The following is a 19,125-nucleotide window of genomic DNA, read 5'->3' as shown; positions in this document are numbered from 1 at the left end:
GATTCTGATAACTTTATAAAAGTTACAGTATCGAAGGATATGATCTAATGTTTCAGTAGCACCACTTTAGAGTTTGTCCATATGAAAGTGCCATGGTAGACCTTTAAATCTATCTTCCATGATGGCTGATGGCAAGACATTTAACCTGGCCATAGAAAATGATTTTCTGTATTTGTAAATATTTAATACTGAAGGGTAAAATGCAGGCTGTCAATCAGCCTTAGGCTGTAAGCAAAAATATAATGGTGAACAGATTTCTCTTTCAGAAGTAAGAGTGTTGAGAATAAATGTCTAAAAGTCTCTGTTTAATACAAATATTTGCTTTCTTCAGCCCAAGTGGAGTGAATTGATAATTATGTTCCATTATAGCTGAAAACTATTAACAAGGTCAATTCAACTGGTTATTCACTGTTTTCAGCCATAATGGAACATAATTATCAGACACAATCGGGAATGAATGACCAAGATCAACTGGAGATAGATATAAATATAGCCAAAATCTAATTGCAAAGCCCACGCAATTGAGCCTAAGGTGCAAATTCCTGTACATCAGTTTGGTGACAACCTTGGCTTTATATACAGTCAGCACTGCAGTGATATATTGTCCTCCTTTTGGGTAAAAGAATGCAGCTAAGATATTTGTTGCACCAGAAATAGCATTTTAAATCTGAGTTGGCCATGATAATGAAGACTGAAAAACAAGCATAGAAATGTGATCAACTGGTACAAAGACATCTAGGGAAGACCCTTGGTTGCTTTACTTACTTACTGCGTAAGGTCAGTTTAAAATTATGGCTTACAATTATCACAGTTCTATGGCTTACAATACAGTGGGAAGGGGACAAAAAGGGAGGAAGAAACATCATTTGTTTCTTAAATTGTTTTAAGTTTTTTGTATGTGTTTTTAACTGGTTTTATACTATTGTAAACCGCCCAGAGACAAAAGCTTGGGACGGTGTACAAATTTGATAAACAAACAAACAAATAAATTTGTAACCACTGCAGCATGAAACGGTTATGGGGCGGGGGTGGAGCCAAAAGAAGGTTGGTCCCAGCAAGACCAATGGAGGGAGACTCGATCCTCTCCCTCTGAGGCACCCAAAGGGAATGATGGCTAAAGGAGAAATGGGATTTGCTCCCTCGTACAATTCCTCCTAGGTGCAGCATGTGTATAACTATCAATTGGATGGGGAAAACTCATGCAGTCAACCTCACTTGATGGTTACACACATACCACAGCCTTTTGGATAGTACCACAGGGAACATAGTGTGAGTCGCTTATGTGTTTCAAGAAGCGAGCTGTACAGTCTAGGAAAAATTAAAGGTCCCTTGACACTCTGGGAATGGAAAACAAAGCAGCATATGATATTTATCAGATATGACAAAGTTGCATATAGGTATACATGATAGCAAGGGATGAGAGAGGGATATTTCAAAGGGATTGCAGTTAGCCCTGATTTTCTGTGCCTTCCACATACAGGCTTCAAAACAGCCTTAGGTTGTAAGCAAAAATATAATAGTGAACCAACCCCTCTTTCAGAAGAAAGAGTTTTGAAAATAAATGTCCAAAAGTCTCTGTTTAATTTAAATCCATTGCTGTATTCCTCCAAAGGCCAATGTTAGGAACACTTGGGAAAGAGCTAGAATAAATAAGAAAATCCACCTTAGTGCCCGTTTGTGAAATCTTAAGAAACCTTCACACTTCAGTGTTGCATTGGGTTTTTATTATTTCCTTTTTGAAATAATGGTTTTGTGCCCTAAAAATAACAACAACAACAAACTGGTCTCATTGACTTCAATGGTGTGTTATAAGGATTTACTTTTTTAGAATTCAAACCAATATAGCCAAATCAGAAGAAAACAGATAACTTAATGCTTACTTGCAATTATGGTTCTTACCATATGCACATGCTAGAAATAATTCATGTTATTTAAAATATATGATAACGGGAGACTCTTAGCACTTTTCAGCACAAATGATATAAAACTGTTTTGCATAATAAGGGAAATGGCGTCATCTTTGCAATCTTTTGTCAACATTGTTAAACACATTTTTTATTCGTCATTTGCATTTTGCTATGTGAAAGATGCCAGGTATTTAGCCTTTTTAGAACTTCATGATTGATTTTTAGTGTACTTTTCCCACAGTGTGGTCAAATTCTGAGCCTTAGAAACCAACACTTATCATTATAAGCATGTGTAAAGTTTTGTAACTGTTCTTGCTAACCTCTGCTCCTGTTTACTTAACCAAATGTTTTCGATCCCAGGTCATTCCAAATGAGCCCTCTTCTTAGCAACATTTGTTCTTCTGAGAGTTTCCAGTATTCATACAACTTTGGAAGTGCTAAAGTTTGATAGTTCTGCCTGTTTGAAACCTTTTTTTTGCATTTTTGTACTATCATTTGTAAGATCGTTTTAAATGAATTAGGCTATTTTTTTTCAAATGGCAGAAAATTTTACACATATAAAGAGATAATCCACTCTAAGCTTGAATTTACTCTGGAACTGGAAAGTTTTACTGTTTTTCATATTTTTTCATATTTGAGTCAAACCATTGGTCCACCTAGTGCACTGTTGTTTAGTCTGTTTGGTAGCAGCTGTCAGAGGTTTTGGGCAGAAGTCTTTTCCAGTCCTCTGCTCTGATTTTCCTTTTTTAACTGGAAGTGCCAAGACTTGAACCTGGAACTACATGTGCTTGTATCACTAAGTGATGGCTAGGTTTTCCAGGTTGGATGCATTCAAAAATCTGAAATCAAGACTGTTAAGTGCTTGAAAAATTGGTGAGGGGGTAATATCTAGTACTGGGAATAACTCCAAAGTGGTCTCAGATAAAGCTTTGCCTCCCATCAACTTAAAAAAAAAAAAAAGCTAGAGAAACAGTCACGTTTTGGCAAACAAGGAACTCTAGTGTTAGCCCACCCCAAAGATAGCTTTCCATCTTTGGCTGTTCATGTTTATATAGTACTCAAATAGGGTTTGTGATGTGTGTGTTCATGGCAGTAAGAGAAGGATAAGGTGAAGAGGGGACCCTCTTTTACTCCTTTGTCATCCTTTCTCCCCACCCCCACCCCCAACTGCCTAAAATAATTATTTCTGGCCACCGGGAATAAGCTAGCGGGAGGAAAAGATATGACTGAATTGGCAACTGCTGTGCCCCTTAGCACTAGATTTGGGCTGGGAGCTGCCAGTTGCTGATCTTGCCTATAAATATTTTCAGATATTAAATTTTTGTGTGCATGGTGGTATACACATCTTTCATAAACCTTGGGCGGAAGGAGGAAGCTGCCATTCAGGCTTCCCTCCACACTACTCCACATCCAGGCAACTCTTGGGTGGTAGAAAAGAGGAAGGCCCCAAACAGTAGTTTCTTCCTTCCCATCACTTGGGAGCTGGTTGCATGTGGAGCGGCATGGTAAGAGGCGGCAGTCGGAGGGAAGCTGAAGAAGGGGGTGAGCCAGGAAGAGTCGGGGTGGTGGGTGTCGAGAGACATTTCCACCACCCAGGGAAGTTGCCCAGGTGGTATCTGAGGCAGAGCCACCAGTAGTGAGGGGGTAGGGGCTGCCTGGGGGTGGGGCAAACCCCGGCCCATCTTCCCCTAGCTACACTGAGACTGTCTGCATACACAACATGGGCTCTGCTACTGGACTACTGCCCCATTGTCTGTGATGGGGTAAGCACTTTGTATGCTCAGAGCCCCTCTTGCAGTGTGTATGTGTGTGTAGCTTTAATAAACATTAAATATTTTTTATTAACTTGTAACTTTAATCCGATAAACAGTGCCTTTAAAAATTGACCTCGGCCCCCACACACCAGGTCACAGTTGGTTTCGGCCCACCAGATCTTTTGTGTTGTGCACCCCTGCTCTAGATAATAAACAATGGATTCCTGTTGCACTTGCAAGAAATATGGAGTTGTAACCTAAATTGTTCAAAAACATGCACTCAGGGTGGAAGAATTTTACCAAAACTAGACCCGAAGATGGGAACAGCTCCTCACAATACAGGAAATTACTGAGATAACGAGAAAGCAGCATTAAGGAGGCTCCTCTCATTATCTTGAGTTTTGACAAGAAAGCATTCAGTTGAACCTATAGTATTAAAACTTGCTGAGTAAAACCAAAGAGTTCACACTATTCATCTGCTTGATCCTTACAGCCTATCTATTTCTCTTGTTAGTGCAGTTTGTTGAGCAGCTGATAGGCATTCCGTCTCTGCTCTTGTTTTGTTGTAGACTGAAACATTATCTGTAATAATTGCATAGGGAGACTCTGCTTGAGTACATTGCTTCAATCTACTTTAGGCATGGCTATTTCTTTAAAAAGATGTTACTAACAGTATTTCTTTTGCCTCTGTACTAATTTCTACTTGCCAATAGCCACAAGACTAATGAGTGCCTTTTGGAGGAATTCACAATTACCCAAGCCCAACCCATACACAACAAATGAAGTTGTTGAGCAGTTTCAGCCACTGCATGTTTTGCCTCCATCTGGGGTTTCGGTACTAACTTCTCATCATTGCCTTTGTGCTCTTCTGAATAAAGACTTTTGATTAAACTACTTGAACAGGTGGTGATATACTTCTGGCAGGAGACAACTTTCCTTACTTGATTGTATGTTTGCACCATGAATATGCTCATTTCTGACTTGCACCTGAAATTCAATTCCCCAACTAAGTATATAAATGGAGAGGTTTTTTGTTTTTTGGAGACTATTTTGATGGCTGATGAGCTGATTGATGTGGCGTTCTGGACTCATCCAAATAACTTTTTTTGCACCTGGACAGGTCTGCTGCACTGTTTCTCTGAATCCTTGCTTTATAAGATACTGAACGTTGATAAATGTAGAGGTGCAGCAGCTTTTGCTAAACATCATGAGCAAGTGAATTTGGTAGAAAACTGATATAATAATTTGATTGTTTTTCTGACTCCATAGGAATTGACAGAAGAGGGTCTTCCTTTTCTTATACTCTTTCATATGAAAGATGATACGGAGAGTTTAGAAAAGTTCCAGCAGGAAGTTGCAAGACAGTTAATAAGTGAAAAAGGTAGGTGTTCCTTCTGTGTGTCAGTTTCTTCAGAAAACTAGAGGAATTGGCATACTGGAATGTGGTGTGTGTGTGTGTGTGTGTGTGAGAGAGAGAGAGAGAGAGAGAGAGAGAGAGATCTTGAAACGTTGCTGTCATGCCCAATTTGGACATAACCTATTAATGTCTTTGGAATTGCATGTGTGTTTTAGAAAGCCCTTCTAAACAGCTCCCCCCCCCCCGTATGTCCATGCTTGCCTGAGCAACTTCATTTCCTTAATTCAGACCAAAGACACACTCTTGCAGAACTTGCCACAATTGTTTGCTGAAAACACACTTTTGATTTTTTGTGTATCTTTCTGTTACCCCTCTTATCTCCCCATATGTTCTTATTGAAATGAAAAATTGAAATACTATTAATGCATATTTTAAAAGCAGCCACTAAATGCTTCAGGGGGAGAGGGAAGCCTGGAAACAAAATAGGTTGCAGGCCTGTGCATCGAAGGGCTCTGTGCATGTAATTAGTGTTACATTTTCAACCCTAATGAGCTGTCCTCGGTGTTTTGGGGGCAAGCTTTGGGATCATTTGTAAAGAATGTAATATGTTGCTGTTGGATTTAGCTAACTTGATAGGGTTTCTTGTATTTGAATGGTCTGAGAGAATAGAATCACTTTGAATGACATCAGTGAGATTGGAAAATAGATGGATGTGCAAAGTTGGGCAGGGCATGGGAGACAGACTGTTTGTAACTACAAATAGTATTTGGAGATACTGATTAAGTGGGCAGCCTCATGATCACATTGAAAGAAATGTGTTGTTTGTTTGAAATAACTAAAATGAAAAGAATCAAAACACTTGACCAAACAGGTACTGCCAACCAGAAGGAGAAGAATGGTATCTGTTAGGTAGCAAATCTAACCTAATCCCTAGGAGTGTATGGATTAGGACAGGACACAGTATTAAGTGTGATCCATGCAAGAAATATGAAGTTATTTCTAGAACAGGTGGCACTAAAGTAGCCAGCACAAATCTACCCTGCTGGCCATTTTAAATTGCTTGCTGCAACTTCCTAGTACATAAGTGAACGTAACAGGAGTATATGCAGTCCTGTGGGACTGTCTATAGATGGTTTGCTTCTTCGTTTATGAAAGTGCTACCTATGTGGGTAGCTGATTGCATCTGATACATCTCTGCTACTAAAAGGACTACTATTTATTGTAATTCTGAATGGCGGTGTTATTGTCACTTTTGCTTCTGTTTGGCCTATGGCTGCAATAAAAGAACTACTACTACTACTACTAAAAGGGAATTTTCTCTAATTGCTGTGTTGTGAACGTTGACTAAAACTTCTGTACAACCAAATTGCTTTATTATGACTTACCTGTGTTTAATTTTTTACATGTAAATTCAAAACTGAATCTAGTCTTGCTTCTGCTTTTCAAGGTACAATCAACTTTTTACATGCTGACTGTGATAAGTTCAGACATCCACTCCTCCATATTCAGAAAACTCCGGCAGATTGCCCTGTTATTGCTATTGACAGTTTTAGACATATGTATGTCTTTTCAGACTTCAGTGACTTGGCGTGAGTACACATTTCCTTTCATCTTGATTATTTAGTCTTGAAAAGAAACAAGGAGAGGTATATGTGGGGGTAGGGAAACAATTCTAGTTCATGCTGCGTACAGTGTTCTCTCTAATTTTTTCCCATCTGTGTGTGGAATTAGATTTTCTCTGGGCAGCAGTATCAAGGCAATATGTGCTCACATGCATTCAGGGTGGGGCCTTGCAAATTCAACCTGAGCAGGATCTAAGATTAACTGAGCAGACACTTAAAAATGTGTGAGCGTGTGCACACCTTAGAGGGAACACTGGTTGCGTGATTGGTTGGTTGCCTAGCAGAATGTAAATACAGTCATCCCTCACCAACTGTGAGGGTTCAGTTCTGGCAAACCTCGCTGTTGGCAAATTCACGTTTGGTGAGCAATTGAAATAAATGGGAAATGGGGGGGGGGGTTAGGGGATCTGCAGACGCAAAGAGCCTGAAAAATCAAAGAAAAAATACAAAAAAATTGCCAAAAATCACTGAGAATAAGCAAGAGGAGTGAGCAAATTGAACCTCTGGAAATTTTTGAACCCCACAAAATCACTCAAAGGCACTTTTGAACCTCAAAAGACCACTCAGTCACCTTAAATCATGAGGAGTTGGCAGGGTCAGCAAGAGAAATGAGCAGCATGAACCTCTGAGCTGCGCCCCCCGCCCCGCCCATTGTAGAAAAACACCCCAAATCACTAAAAAAAATCCCACCAAACCATGGGTGCTCGGGTTGCGGTTGGAGAGATTGGTCACAATTTCCCAGTCACTGATACTCAAAAACACGATTGGGAAAACCATGGTTGGCAAACGATGACTGTAGACAATGTTCTCCGACCCTTAACTAGTTAGGGCTCAGGGTGTTCTAGAAAAGCCCATTAAAATGCAAATGCAATCATCGTTTCAGGCACTTGTATAAAAGAGATTCTTGCTGAAATACATTGGTTGGGATCTAAAGAGCCTCATGTTCCTATCCAAATTGTTGATATTGCATTCTCAACACCTGTACCAATTACCCTTCCTGTTGTATCCCTTTTGTCCTTTGTTGATGCCATTTCACTGGATCCCCAGCATTTAGTTGTGACTGCAGGAGGTGCAAGAGGTTGCAGTGAGAAGGATGGTACTGAAAAATCTCAACCTCTTTGATGATGTTTAAAAAGAAGAGGAAAGTAGGCTACACTAAAAGGAACCAGATATGGATTTATTGAAGGCACCAAGGGAAGAGGAGATTCTGAAGTGTTTTCAAAAAGAGAAAAAGGAAACAAAAATTTGCAAGGGGAGCAAATCCTGTATTGTAGGCTCCCATCACCGTATTTATTATTTGTTGATGATCACAATTTGTATCCTGTCCTTTAGCACAAGGTTTTTCAAAGCAGTTTCATATACCAAAATAAAACACAGTGATCAGGTTTCTGGGAGCAGCTGCTGGTGTGTGTTTAAGTACAGGAAAATCAGTGCAAATAATCTCCAGGAAAATGGTCACCGGGAAGAACCTGGCAGCTGATGGCAATAGCCTCTGTTAGGCTGCAGATGCAAGAGTTGCCCTGGCTTCCATCTCTTCTTTTCTGCAGCAGGTCTAAATGGCAGCTAAAAGGGATGGGGGACAACATAGCAGTAGTCCTCCCCGCTAGGCCAGGTGTTCTGGCAGGGAGTGCTGCTGCTATAGGAAGCCCAGTGAAAAATGGAGATTTGCTTGACAGAGAGTCTCCAAGGTTAATTTTCAGGACCACCTCTCCAGTAATAACCAGTGTTCATACTCTTCTGTCCATTAATCCTCCACAGCCAATGTTAAGCGCTGCCCATACCACTACATGCAGTAGATATATGGCCATGGTTGCTTGACTACTAAGCAATCCTGCTCTTGTATTCTTGATGCAACAGCCAAGCATTGTTGAAGCCCTCCTGTGAGGGAATTGCAGAAATAGGGCGGTATTATAAAGTTAGTCTGTTGTCTGACTTGCCTCAGAGAATAGCAGACTTGAGCCATGTTGAATGTCCAGGTTGTCAGTTGCACTGGAATGTTAATATCCAGTTGATAAATGTCCAAAACCACAGAAGGTAGGCTAGTGTATGTGGAGGATAACCCAATTGTCCAGAAAGTGGTCTGAAGACACAAGGTATTGTTTTGCTAAAAATAAGCAGACCCAACAAGCTGGGAAACTAATATCACAGTCATAATGGAAGACTGTGAGAATCCTATGTAAGATGCCTTGCCCTTTCTCAGAGCAAAAGTGCAATAAATAAATAGTTAATATTCACTAAGGCAACTCCATGACTTCAGACATTCACCAGGTGCATGGAGGATTGCCAGATTATCTTGTGATTGTCAAAAGGTCTTTGTTACTCTAATATATGTAATGGAACAATTATGTCACATGAAACGAACATTGGCTTTTGTGGTCTTTGGGTCCCTGCTCTTGCCTTGCTTATGTACATTCCTCGGGATAGAGATTGCTGCCTTATGCACACATAGGATGTACCCCATTTTGCGCTACATGGGGTAGTTGTACTATTATCTAAGAGCCACTCTTGAGCCAAGATGTGCTGCTAGTTAAACTCCTTTATGTTTAGAGTTCTGATGCTTCCAAAATAGCAAATACTGGCTACTGTATTCTAACACTCTGGTGTGGGGAAGCAGTAGATGATCAAGGATGAAATTTAAATGGCTATCCCTTCAGTGTTCATCTCTGGTGTCTATGCAATTACTCAGGCACTGGAGAAGCTTTCAAAGGCATTTTTATCAATACAGCTACCTGACAGTCATTTGTATTTTGTAAACTGTGCATTTGGCACCTGCTGTTCTCTGCTGTATTGTAGTGAGCAAGGAGCTGAAGGGAGCATACAATGAAGTTATTGGGTAGTCCAGCTCTGTGGGAATTAATGAAGGAAAGAAATGCTTGCTGTGCCCTCAGGAGTTCACAAGGAAGAAAAAAAATAGCTGGTAGGGTAGCTTGCCCCAGACTGTACTCCAGCTCTCAAACCTACATTATTGATTGTTTTACAAAATCTTGGGTCTGAGTGAAGTATGGTCGATTGCATACTAAATTATACTTTTATTTTAGATTCTATTTAAGGGTTCTTATTTTTATTAACTTCTTGAACCAGTACAAAGAAAGCAAAAATCATAATTGTATAAAAAGGCTGCACTGTTTAAAGAGGTAGAATCCCTTGCTCTCTTGAGCTCACCTTAAACCCTTTTATTATTACAAAAGAGAATATAAACAATTGTAAACGCAAATGATGAGCATAAAATGAGTAAGGAGGTTGAGGAGATGTTAGATGAAAGCTAAAGGTTGATAGAAGAGAAGGGGGAAGTTGGATCAACAGTCAGCAGAATTACTAAATCTCCAGTGCCATATTGTTCCTAGAGACCTATGAATTATTCTCAAACCAGGGTAAAAGGGCAAACCGGTCCAGGGTGACCCTTCTTTTATATGTCAGATCTTGTTTACTTTTATTTTTGGGTTAATTATGTTGTTTCTTTTAGTGTTCCAGGTAAACTCAAGCAATTTGTACTAGATTTGCACTCTGGGAAACTGCATAGAGAATTTCATCATGGCCCAGATCCAACAGATATAGCACCTGGTCAGGTAAGAAAGCCTCCATTCTGTGATAACTTGTACTGGTGCTCTGAGTCTGAGCTTTCAACTCCTCTGGCCGTTGGAGGAAAACCTGCTCTCACAAGGGGTGGGAGTGGATGGTTCAAAGATAGAATGTCGCCACATTCCTTCATTTATTTAGGAATATATACTCCTCCATTCAGTGTTATCACTCCAAGGTGGCTCACAAATATTAATACATTCAAATAAATAATAAAAACCCATATTTCAGTGTCAAGTTATAACATATTAAAACAGCAGAAAAGTAAAATGCAAGATAAGCAAAGTTATAACCAGCTCAACCAATATTTAAAAGTTCTGGAAAAATAAAAACATTTTCTCTTGGTGCCAAAAGGATACAAGTGTAGGTGCCAGGCAAGTCTCTCTGGGAAGAGCATTTCAGAGACAAGGTGCCACAATCTGCCCTCTTTCCAGTCACCACCTACCTAACAGAGGGCAGAGACACAGAAGATGAGCTTTACAATGGGCAGAGCAATTTGCCTTATACCAAGTCAGACCAATGGTTTAATCTGTCGCATTTCTACCCTGACTGCATATGGCTCTCCAGTAAAGATATTTTCCAGACCTTCTTCCTAAGGTTTAGCAACACCTGGGATTAATTTGTAGGCCCTTTTACACACATCCCCCACCCCCCAGGTCTTTTATTGTATTCACCTAGTAAGCCTGGAGCTGCTTTTGCATCTCATAATGTGAAAAATGCTCAAATGAGCAATTGGAAGTATGCATCAGGATCAGAAAGAAGTACAACGTCTGTGCAGTGAATCTTCTAGGGTGGTTCTCTCCCATTAATCCTGCTGGAGAAGGAAAAAATGCATCCTTACATATTAATGCAAATACAACAAATATTGATATAATGCTTTTCAACAAAAGTTACCAAAGCCATTCATAAATAAAATAAATGGCTCCCTGTCCCTAAAGGGCTCACAATCTAAAAAAGAAACATAAGAGACACCAGCAATAGCCACTGGAGGAATGCTGTGCTGGGGATGGACAGGGCCAGTTGCTCTACCCCTGCTCAATAAAGAGAATCGCCACTTTAAAAAGGTGCTTCTTTTGTTCAGTTTGCAGGGGGTAGCTCAGATACATCAGTACCCAAGTTCACTAAAAGTCCAGTGAAGGTCTTAGTTCAAGAGAAAACTCTACTAATGTCTTCCAGCTTTCAGATGCTTTTTTTCTATTCCCAGCCCATTTAAATAAATTTGACATTCATATGCTAACTGAAGTATTTTAGAATTTGGTTTCAGAAATGGGCAGAAAAGCATCTTTGGTACTGCTAGCTGAGCATGGTATGCTGCCTCTTGTTACCTTTGTTACAATTGGGGCAGATTAAGCATGTTGCACTGGTGAGCTGCTGCCCTAGAAATTATGTTGAGACCAGCTGTGAGAGTACTTGGCTTCCATAGGGATATATTATATGGGCAATTTCACATGTAACATGGCCAGTACAGTTGCCATAAACGAGTCCAAAACAGCAAGAACATGCCAACATTGGCAGGCTCAGACCACACGCCCAGTGTCAGCATAGCCTTCCCGACATTGGAAGTCGGGCTTGTGTGCCCGACTTCCAGGAACTGACAGTTCACGGCAGCTGTACTTGCGGTGTTATATGTGAAGCCACCCATAGTCTGCTTCTATTTGAATGTTTTTCAAAACAAAACGAAGAATCCAGTAAACCTTTCTCTGTGGACTGGTCTGCATTCATTAAAAATATATTTGGCAAGTACTCTTCAGAACAAACTCATCAGAACTACTTGCTGAAATCCTTTATTGCATTTTCCAAAGAAGTCATCTTCAACAAAACTTACATAATGCTTCAGAATGTCAAGCATTCATATACATCTCTATATATAATTCACTAAGACGTACCCGTGGCTAATCCCATGTGTGGCAGCTCTCGTGAGAGTTCGCAAGCGAGCTGCTGGGAGGGAGAGAGGAAAGTGACAGCGGTGATTATGCTGCACTAACCTTTGCTTACTGACAGTAACTGAGCAAATCTTCCCCCCCCCCACATAGTATGTTTTTAACTTGATTTAGAATGTGATTTTGTTCTTTTCAGCCACTTCACGATCTAGCAAGTAGCCCACCTGAGAGCTCATTCCAGAAGCTAGCACCCAGTGAACATAGGTACACCTTATTGCGGGAAAAAGATGAACTCTGAAAACTTGAAACCATCTCACAAGCCTTTCAAACAGCAACAGTGACTCCTGTGGGGTGGAAATAGGAAACCTATATTTTCATAAATTCTGTGTTTTTTTATTTTGAATAAACTTAATTTTTTGTTTGTTTGTTTGTTTTTGCTCCCTGGGGTTTGTAAGTATATGAGTCATCTTGGACAGCATCCTTCCAAAGTTCCTATTGCCGCAAATTGTTCTGTAAAACTTTTCTAATCCAAATGAGGTGTCGTCATTGCCAGCGACACGCTGTTAACTTGCACTATCCCATTAAACAGGACTTCTGGGTTCTTGTCAGTGTAATCTGGTAGTATGGCCGCCTTATCTTCCTCCTCCACATGAACATTGTTTTGTCAATTTGTTACTGAAGGAATATTCTGGATATTTGGGAGGGAAATAAATTACCATTTTACAGAATGTGTGTGGTGGCAACTTATTGCTTTTAAAAGTGAGAAGAAATGGAGAAACGTTCAGTGATCCTCTTCAAATATTCTGTCCTCCCCACTCTTGTGGCTTATACTATGAGGTAAAGAGGAACAGCCATAGGCCCAGTTGTGGAGTAGTGAAAAGTAAAATATGAGATGACTTAGAGATGTGAAATTTTGAATAAGGTTTCTCGGATTTTTTTTTTTTAAGAGAACAAATGTGGGGTGGGGTGGATGTGATGGACACTAATGTTGCACCTTTCAGCATTGTTTTTTGTTATAAATGAGCAATATTGTTAGTACAGATATACTGACAGTAAATGTATTCAGATAAAATGTTACAAGTAAGAGAATGTTAGGCTTAGAAATTATATCTGCTACCTTATAATTTCAGAATTGCTATAAACTAAGTAGCTATGGTTAAAAAAAATTAAAAATGTTTGAGGACAAAAAAGTAGTTGGACTTTAAACTTTCAGATCCTAGTGAGACTATGAAAGGAACTAGAGTGAGAGAATTACTCAAGAACTTCCTGTGATTCGTTACCTTTGAACAAGAATCTTTCCAATAGATATTTTCTGTACCATAGATTAAATTAGCCATGTCATGTTTCTGAAGGAGTTTATAAAGAGCATAGGAAGCTGCCTTATATAGAGTCAGACCATTGGCCTTTCTGTACTGACTGGCAGCAGCTACTCCAAGGTTTCAGGCAGGGGTTTTACCCAGCCCTACCATGAGATGCCAGGGATTGAACTGGAGACCTTCTGTGTGCAAAGCAGATGCTCTGCTGCTGAGCTACAGCCCCATCTCGAAAGATGGCATACATAGGTCTCCTGTGCATCAAGACCTGCTTAGTTTCAGCAAAGTGACATTATTTTTTGCCCTTAGACTATGGTTTGTACTGGTTTTATACCAGTAATGCAGCAACTACTCTCGCATCATTACTTTGCCAACTGCCTTCTTAATCTGACTTCCACAGCAGTAGTTCCATAGTACTTGATCACAGTGGTTGGTAGACTTGCCTGGAGAATTGGGTATTCTGTATATGTTCTGAAAGCAGGTGTCACTCTTCTTGGATGAGGGGTGGGGAATAAGACTTCTCAGCATAAAAACTACAGATAGAAAGCTAGTTCACTAGAGAAAAGCTAGAGCTTAGAACCTTTCTCCCTGACATGCTAGCTTTTCATGCACAGGGAATTCTTGTGGATGGAGAAACATTCATCAGGTGATCCCCATATGTATTCTGAGGTGGTACAGTTGGAGGAGGAGGAGTGGTATTCTGGTTGTGGCTTCTACCATCAGTGGTTTCAGAACTATCAGCCACCTTGAACTTTGTTTTGAAACATAGCATATAGTGTGTATTAAAATGTGAGTCTTCTTCATCTATCACCATTTTCTAAAATGAATGTATTTAGTGTACAACTAAAAGACTGTAGAAAGTCAATCCTTGAGAAACACGGATTCATACTAAAGTAGAAATGTTGTGGTACACATGAGAAGAAAAGAAAGCTTGAGGCAGTTGAGTTGTCATGGACTTGTGGATGTCACATTATCCATACTCTCACAGTAGCCATGCAGAACGTGCAAACAAGGATTCCTGCATGGTGTCTTATGCATACATGTGCAACCCCAAACAGTGCCACTCCTCACCATCCTACCCACTGGGATATCTGCATATGGATGAATAATATGGAAGCACTGGTTTACAGAAACAGCACCTTCATGCAAACCCAGTCCATGCAAACCCAGCCAGCCACTGTCTTAATGATAATTAAGCTAATTTAACACTCAAGATAACAGTTGTATCACCTATGATAACAATTGAGAATCACATTAAAGGAAATTTGAATTTCCAGTGCTGTTTTTATATGTGCAGAATGTCTACTAAGCAGCTATAAGGCAATGATTCAAATTCTTACTAACTTTTGAAGCTGCCACCTTTCTGTGTTAAAAGGATTAGTTTGAGGGGTGTTTAACAATTGTCAGTGCAACATTTTGATTCTTAGAATTCTATGTTCACTTCAACACATTGGTTGATTTATTAGTTTGAAACTGAGCAATGCCTGATGAAATTTTGGCAGGGCAGTAACATTTTTAGTGATACATGCAGTTTCAGTACCTTGCATAGCTTTCTGTACCTCCTAAGAGTAGCAGAATAACTTATATAAGATATGAGGGGTGGAGACCATGGGTTATCTTACGTACAGAATAATGATTTGTTAAACTATGTCCACACAATCCTGGCCTTAGGGTAGAAGCAGTTAACAAAAAGCCTTGCGATTATCTAGCTATAAGAGATGACTCTTCAGACCTTTCAAGGTTGTGGAAAATAGGATGCAGGCAATGTGCAGGTGTGGTGGTGATAGTATAAAAGAGATCCTTAGAAGCTTAGTTCTTTACAAACATAAGATCTACTAGGGCCATTGCCAATATATACCTTTGTACCCCTGAAGAAGGTAACTTGTACTGAAATGCATGGCTTGATTACAGACCATTTTTGCAATACATTTTACATAATCTGCACCCTATTTTCCACAACCTTGAAAGATTTGAAGAGTCGCCCCTTATAGCAAGATAACCTCAAGCCTCTGCCAACTTTTAACTAGAAGTAAGGGGCTTCCAAAATGAAGGGTTAAAGGTTTAGGATCTAGCCTTTTCTACATCATATTAGTGAACCAGGCTTGCAGTTTGCAAGCATTCCTCCTTTACCACAAAATGGCCATGTGCTTTCTCTTCACCCATTGCTAATTGATGTACAGAAGATCTAGAAAAATGTATTTAATCTGCAGCAATTAAGCTTTTTCTTGTTTTTTTTTTAAATTTCTTAAGTGAGCTTTGTGACACGGACTGAAATGCAGTGAACTGAAAAAAATAGTTTGTTCATTGTTTCGTAATTCAATGGAAGTCCGGACTTGTCTGTAAAAGTATCCAAGAAAACTGCCCAAAAAAATTTGGAAGGTATCATTTCCCATGAGAGAGGTGGTTTTTTTGTTTTGTTTTTGTTTTTTATAAGTAAGTTGACTATATCAAATTGACCCCAATAACTCATAAGGTTGTAACTTGTCCTGTGGTGTTGTTCCAATGCTATATGAAAATACTTGGGTTGCAAATAAATGTATCCTCTGCTTCATGATCCTTTCTTATCCACATGTAATTCAACAATTTCACCAAACTGACAATATCCCCATACCTTCATACCATGTTGGGAGTTGATATTTTTCTTTTTGTGATAACCATTTTGGCAGCAGTTAAATATATTATCAGCTCCTGATTGTCTCTGGCAATCTTTAAGATTGATCTTGAAAGGTTACAATCAGCTCCTTGAATTTGGACCCGAAACTGGCCAGGGGCCAGTACATTTGTGGGAAGACTGGCAAATGCACTCCGTACACATAGTCCCAGTTCGTACAAACTATGGCAGCTAAATTACACCTTTTTTTTTTTTTAACTATCGTCAAGGGTAACTACATGTACAGAGCATTGCAACAGTCCAAATGTGATGTTACTAAAGCATGGATAATTCTGACCATGTTCTATAAATGTGAAGGGTTTTTTATTGCTAGTGACATGACTTTATAACTGAATCTGGTCATTGGTGAAGTAGTCAAGTTGTGTGGGAAACTAGAAGTCTGGGCTCTAGACTACCACTTGAAGATGGGAATGACCTTTCAATAACAGGCACCCATGATCCAAGGATCTCCCATATATAATCTGCATATTTCACAGCAACTTTCATCTACTAGAATTAGATCTAAATCTTTATCCATGTTGTGCACTGTATTAGACACATGCTAAAACCATATGCACTACTTGCTCTGTATTGTGGTTCAAAACTTTAAATAATTGTGTGTTTCTCCAAGAAGTGTTCTCTCATTGTTCACTGCTTGGCAAGATGAGCCTTGAAAATTTGCAGGGTTTTTTTAAATAAAGTATAATCGTGATCATCTTTATAAATTGCAAGGGTGGAGGAAATATATCTGTGTCCATCTGCAGTGTTAGCATAATATACCAATTGCAAATAGTGAAATAAATTCATTGGTTTGGATTCTTCTACAAACATGTGAGGAAGAATAATGATTTTGGCTTTAAAAATCTCTGTAAAGCAAGCTCCTGCTTCTGCATAAAATCTTACAAGTGTCTGAAACCCTGATTTATTATGTAGGAGGATTATAGATTATTAGGACAAACTATCACTAAAAGGATCAGGCCTAACCTGGATAATACAGGTCAACTGAGTATTTTCTGCTTATTACAGTATCCAGTCCAATTGAGTTCTGTGGTGCTGAATACTGCAGTTGATAGAAAAAAGTCTGAGATTGCTCTCTGTAGCCCACCACAATTGCCAATCAACCTAGGGCATCCTCCCAAACATACCATCCGTGTGATAAGTTAGATTAGAACAAGGGTATGCTGACAAATAACAGTTGTGTCATTTATGTTATGACTGGTTATCCCCTCTTCTGCCTGAGGTTTGCTAAAGCTCAACGGTTGGCTGGAGGCCCCATGAGACCTTTTTGTTTAGGCAAGTGTTTGTAACTGGAGAAAGGCTGATTTTAAGAACTCTTTTAAAACTGCCCTTCAAACAGTACAAATGTATATCTTTGGGCTGTTTGTATGGTGGCTGTCGGGCCTAACCCTGCAGCTCTCAAAAAGTAAATCTTGGATGGGAAATGGGAGAAGACTGGCAGTTTTATTCATTTATTATTTAAAATAATTGTATCCTGCTTTTCCATTTAGTGAGTTCACAAAGCAGCTAACAGCATAATACATCACCATCATTAAAACACAGAAGACAAGAATAAAAGCAGAGACGAATACAAGCGATATTCACAGACACACAAGCCATTTAAAACTGCCAGATCTGCCTTCGTTATCTCTACCAATAGCTCCCCTTTGTCAAAAACATTAATCATGAGCTCTGTTCAGACATTGTGTGTGTGTTGTGTGTGAGTGAATGATTGTACAAGTATTCACTTAAAAAGAACCTGGGTACAGGCACCCTCAAATACAAATAGGAACTAAACTACGGAACATGCATTAATATAGTATGTAAAGATCTGCATGCATGTACACTGTGCACAACTGTGTGTTCACTGAACATGGTGTATAAATAGGGTTAGAGTTGTAAGGGGCCCTGGAGGTCTTCTAGTACCACAATGCTCAGTGCAGGCAACTGCTACAGCATCCTTGACAGATGACCACCCAGTCTGTTTCTTAACCAAGAGTCCACCATTGCAGAAGATGAACTGTTCTACTGACTAAGGGCTCTTACAGTTAGGAAATTTTCCTAATGTCTAGTGCCAAATGTACTTCTTTGTAACTTCTTCAGTCTTTTGGTTCTGCCTTCAAGAGTAACAGAAAACAAGCCTACTTCTATGTGACAAATATAAGAGGCTATCATATCTCCTGTAGACTTCTTCAGATTAACCTATTCACCTCCTTCAGCTGTTCCTCCTAGGACTTGGTTTCCAGACCATCTGCCATCTTTGTTGTCCTCTACCGAACCTATTCCAGTTTATCAATGTCCTCCTTAAAATGTGCTGGAAGCTGGATATAGTATTCCAAATTAGACCTGACCAGCAGAGGCTAGAGTAGAATAATTACTTCTCATGGGCTGGACTCTATGCCTTCATTAATGAAACAAAGAATTGTGTTAACTTTTTAGAAGCTGCATCACACTGCTTGCTACCGTTCAATTTGTGGTCCACTAAATAAGCCATGTTATTAAGCTATCTATTTGAGTCATAGAATGACACAGAATGCCAGTGTACTAAAGTCATTTATAAACTTAACTATGGTATAAAGACTCATTAGTGTGATAAAGTTTAATCGTGCAAACAGGTAGTACTTTTTCCAGTATAGTTGCTTTTATACCCATTAGTTACCCTGTAGATTAAAAAAAAGGAGCCAGACATTTGTCCATTTAGAACCCTAAAGCAAGTGGTTGGCCTTAAGTGGTACCCATGGGGCACAATCCAGCTACAATTAAACACTTGTAGGCCTCATTTATTTCAATAGTACATGCTTAATTCTACCACTGAAATCAATTGAACTTGCATGTGCTTAACTCCCTTGGTTTAAAAATTAACTAAGGACTATCTGAGCAGTAAAGTGCCTACCAGATCAATGTCCATTGATAGATCATTTTACAGGATATTTCATCTGAAGGAAAATACTGAAGAAGTTCCATCCATGCCTTTACCTGGCTTTAAGGAACAAGTCATGAGCTTCAACAAAGTAATTACAACTGATATATAAAGCTCAGTTAACTGTTCATAGGGCCAAATGATCAGTC

At 39.5% G+C, this 19,125-nt stretch overlaps 1 protein-coding gene across 5 annotated transcripts in view; it reads left to right on the top strand.

Moving 5' to 3' along the window:
* ERP44 (endoplasmic reticulum protein 44) overlaps positions 1-12,824 on the top strand; it is a 73,131-nt gene extending 60,307 nt beyond the window's left edge. For all 5 annotated transcript variants that reach the window (XM_053262839.1, XM_053262840.1, XM_053262841.1 and 2 more), the window contains 4 exons: positions 4,931-5,042; positions 6,466-6,607; positions 10,104-10,206; positions 12,293-12,824. In XM_053262839.1, coding sequence (XP_053118814.1) covers positions 4,931-5,042; positions 6,466-6,607; positions 10,104-10,206; positions 12,293-12,394 — 459 coding nt within the window. In that variant the 3' untranslated portion in view covers positions 12,395-12,824. The remainder of the gene's footprint in view (positions 1-4,930; positions 5,043-6,465; positions 6,608-10,103; positions 10,207-12,292) is intronic.
* The last annotated feature ends 6,301 nt before the right edge of the window (positions 12,825-19,125 follow it).

Source organism: Hemicordylus capensis, chromosome 6 (assembly GCF_027244095.1).
Source record: "Hemicordylus capensis ecotype Gifberg chromosome 6, rHemCap1.1.pri, whole genome shotgun sequence".
NCBI lineage: Eukaryota > Metazoa > Chordata > Lepidosauria > Squamata > Cordylidae > Hemicordylus > Hemicordylus capensis.
This window is presented reverse-complemented; position numbering and strand designations above follow the sequence as displayed.